Source organism: Manihot esculenta, chromosome 6 (assembly GCF_001659605.2).
Source record: "Manihot esculenta cultivar AM560-2 chromosome 6, M.esculenta_v8, whole genome shotgun sequence".
Classification (NCBI taxonomy): Eukaryota; Viridiplantae; Streptophyta; class Magnoliopsida; order Malpighiales; family Euphorbiaceae; genus Manihot; species Manihot esculenta.
Genome location: NC_035166.2, coordinates 4,060,462 through 4,062,592, shown reverse-complemented (window position 1 = coordinate 4,062,592; position 2,131 = coordinate 4,060,462). Strand labels below are relative to the sequence as shown.

Sequence of the window (2,131 nt, the reverse complement as noted above, 5' to 3'; positions counted from 1 at the left end):
TTATTGAATAAAATAATTAAAACTTTTTAAAAATCACATTTATATTTTAATTTTTAGATAGTAAATGATTAAACTATAACTTTAACATTAGTGGCCATTAAACCATGGTTAAACTTTAATTAAAATTATTAGGATATAAACATAAATTTATGAAAGTAGTTAAATTATTTTATTTAATAAATAAAATATAAATTAAAAAATGTTAAATAAAATGACAAGTGTTCAAGTTAAATTTTGATAAAATAATTTTTTTCCTTTGTTAAAATCGTAATTAATTTTAAAATTGTGATTTAATTGTTAATAATTAAAAGATTTAGAATATAAATGTAAATTAATTGAAATATTTAAATTATTTTATTCAGTTGCATAATAATAATATTATTATTATTATTATTATTAAAAATAATAAGACATATAACGGATTTTCTTCACTAGACTAATTCCACCATAGATATAGAGTAGAAAAACAGTTGCTGCAGAATTAAATACTCTTCAATAAAAAAAAATTTAAAAAAACATAAAAAAAATCAAATACTCAATTTCTTCAACTCAAAATAATTAAAAAACGAAAGTGTAGTTAACATGAATAGCAACGGATTGGGTAGTGGGAAATCATGAATTCTACCGAATTCTAATAGAATTTAAATAGTTATAATTAGATTTAAAATATATTTGCATTTAAAAAATAATATCCATTGTGAGTTGGAATTGAATTCAAATTTTATATATAAAATATTTACTATCGAATTCGTTTATATAAATAATTAATTTAATATAAAAAAATATATTTTATAATAATATTTATAATTTTTTTATATATATTTTCATTTAAAAATTTAAATTTAAATATTCTTTAAAAATATTAAATTTTTAAATAAAAATTATTAATAAAAAATATATTTTTATATAAATTATTAATTAAAATATATAATAGTAAATGAATTTAAATTTTATTTAAATAATAATAATTGAGTTTAAATTGAGTTGAATAATATAAATTAATTTTTAATCCAACTCTCAAAATGTACTAAAATATTATTAATATAAATTATATTCAAATTTAAATAGTTTAATGACCTAGGTCTTACGCGTTTTCACATCGCCCCATAAGCATCCCAATCTCACCCCTCACAGTTCATCATACAACAGCTGATTCTTCTGCATTAAATCTTAATAGAAAGTTTACATTTTCCTATTTGTAAACCAAAAAGAAATAAAAAATAAACAAAAAACAAGAAAGTAAATATGAAACAAACATGCAAGCTCCATATACTACAACAGAGTTCTCTAATGTTCCAAAAAAAAAAAAGCCAAAATTTTAAAGGAAAATAAACAGTGGGTTTGATCTGAAGATTCATGGGTTTCACTCTGTTCTTGATCACCACTTACCTGTTTCACTATCTCAAACCCCAAGACCAAGACCAAGACCACCATCAATATCTGTTTTCTCACTCTCCTTATTATAAGAAAAGCTCTTGATTCTAGAAACTGGCGAAGCTAAGAAAGTTGGATTTGCTTGGCCTGCCATTATCACCAATATATTCTCTTCAAAAGCTGCAGATTGTTGTTTCTTGCCGTCGCCGTTATTATGGCCTACATCTCCGGCCTCGAGGTCTCTTTCGCCTCCTCCTGTGACACTAGATTTCTTCCGGTAAGAGCAAGCGAGAATCAAGAGAGAAAAAGCAATCAAAGCTAACATGGCTGCCAGACCACCAAACAAGTAAGGCAGAGGTGAATGCAATGGAGAGTGCCGTCCGGGTCCAACCGGCGTTGGTTCTATTGCTTTAACGTTAACCGGTCCTTTTGCTGTCATTTAATTTTCTTTCTAGTTATAGGCTTTGGTAGGGACAAGTAGAACAGGGAAGAGAGAGGTGTGATGGGTTTCGCCAGGAGAGTTTGGTCCGTCTTTTTCTTCCAAATGCGAGGAGAAAGAGAGATGGAAGCATAGGTATTTGTAGTTGTACTTTCACCGAGGTAGTGAACAGAGATGTTGAATGGTCAGGTTAAATTAAATTTGAATCTAAAATATTTTTGAAAATTTATAATATAATTAATTTTGTAATTAAATTCAATCCATTCATATATTTTTAATTAATTAATGGTTAACTATATAAATTATTTATTATGTTGA

General features: G+C 25.4%; 1 protein-coding gene across 1 annotated transcript; it reads right to left on the bottom strand.

The window, feature by feature from the left end:
- Positions 1-1,154: 1,154 nt before the first annotated feature.
- Positions 1,155-1,904, bottom strand: LOC110616527 (protein GLUTAMINE DUMPER 2). Its single transcript, XM_021758919.1, has one exon. The coding sequence runs from the start codon at positions 1,811-1,813 to the stop codon at positions 1,403-1,405; it is 411 nt and encodes a 136-aa protein (XP_021614611.1). The 5' UTR covers positions 1,814-1,904; the 3' UTR covers positions 1,155-1,402.
- Positions 1,905-2,131: the final 227 nt, after the last annotated feature.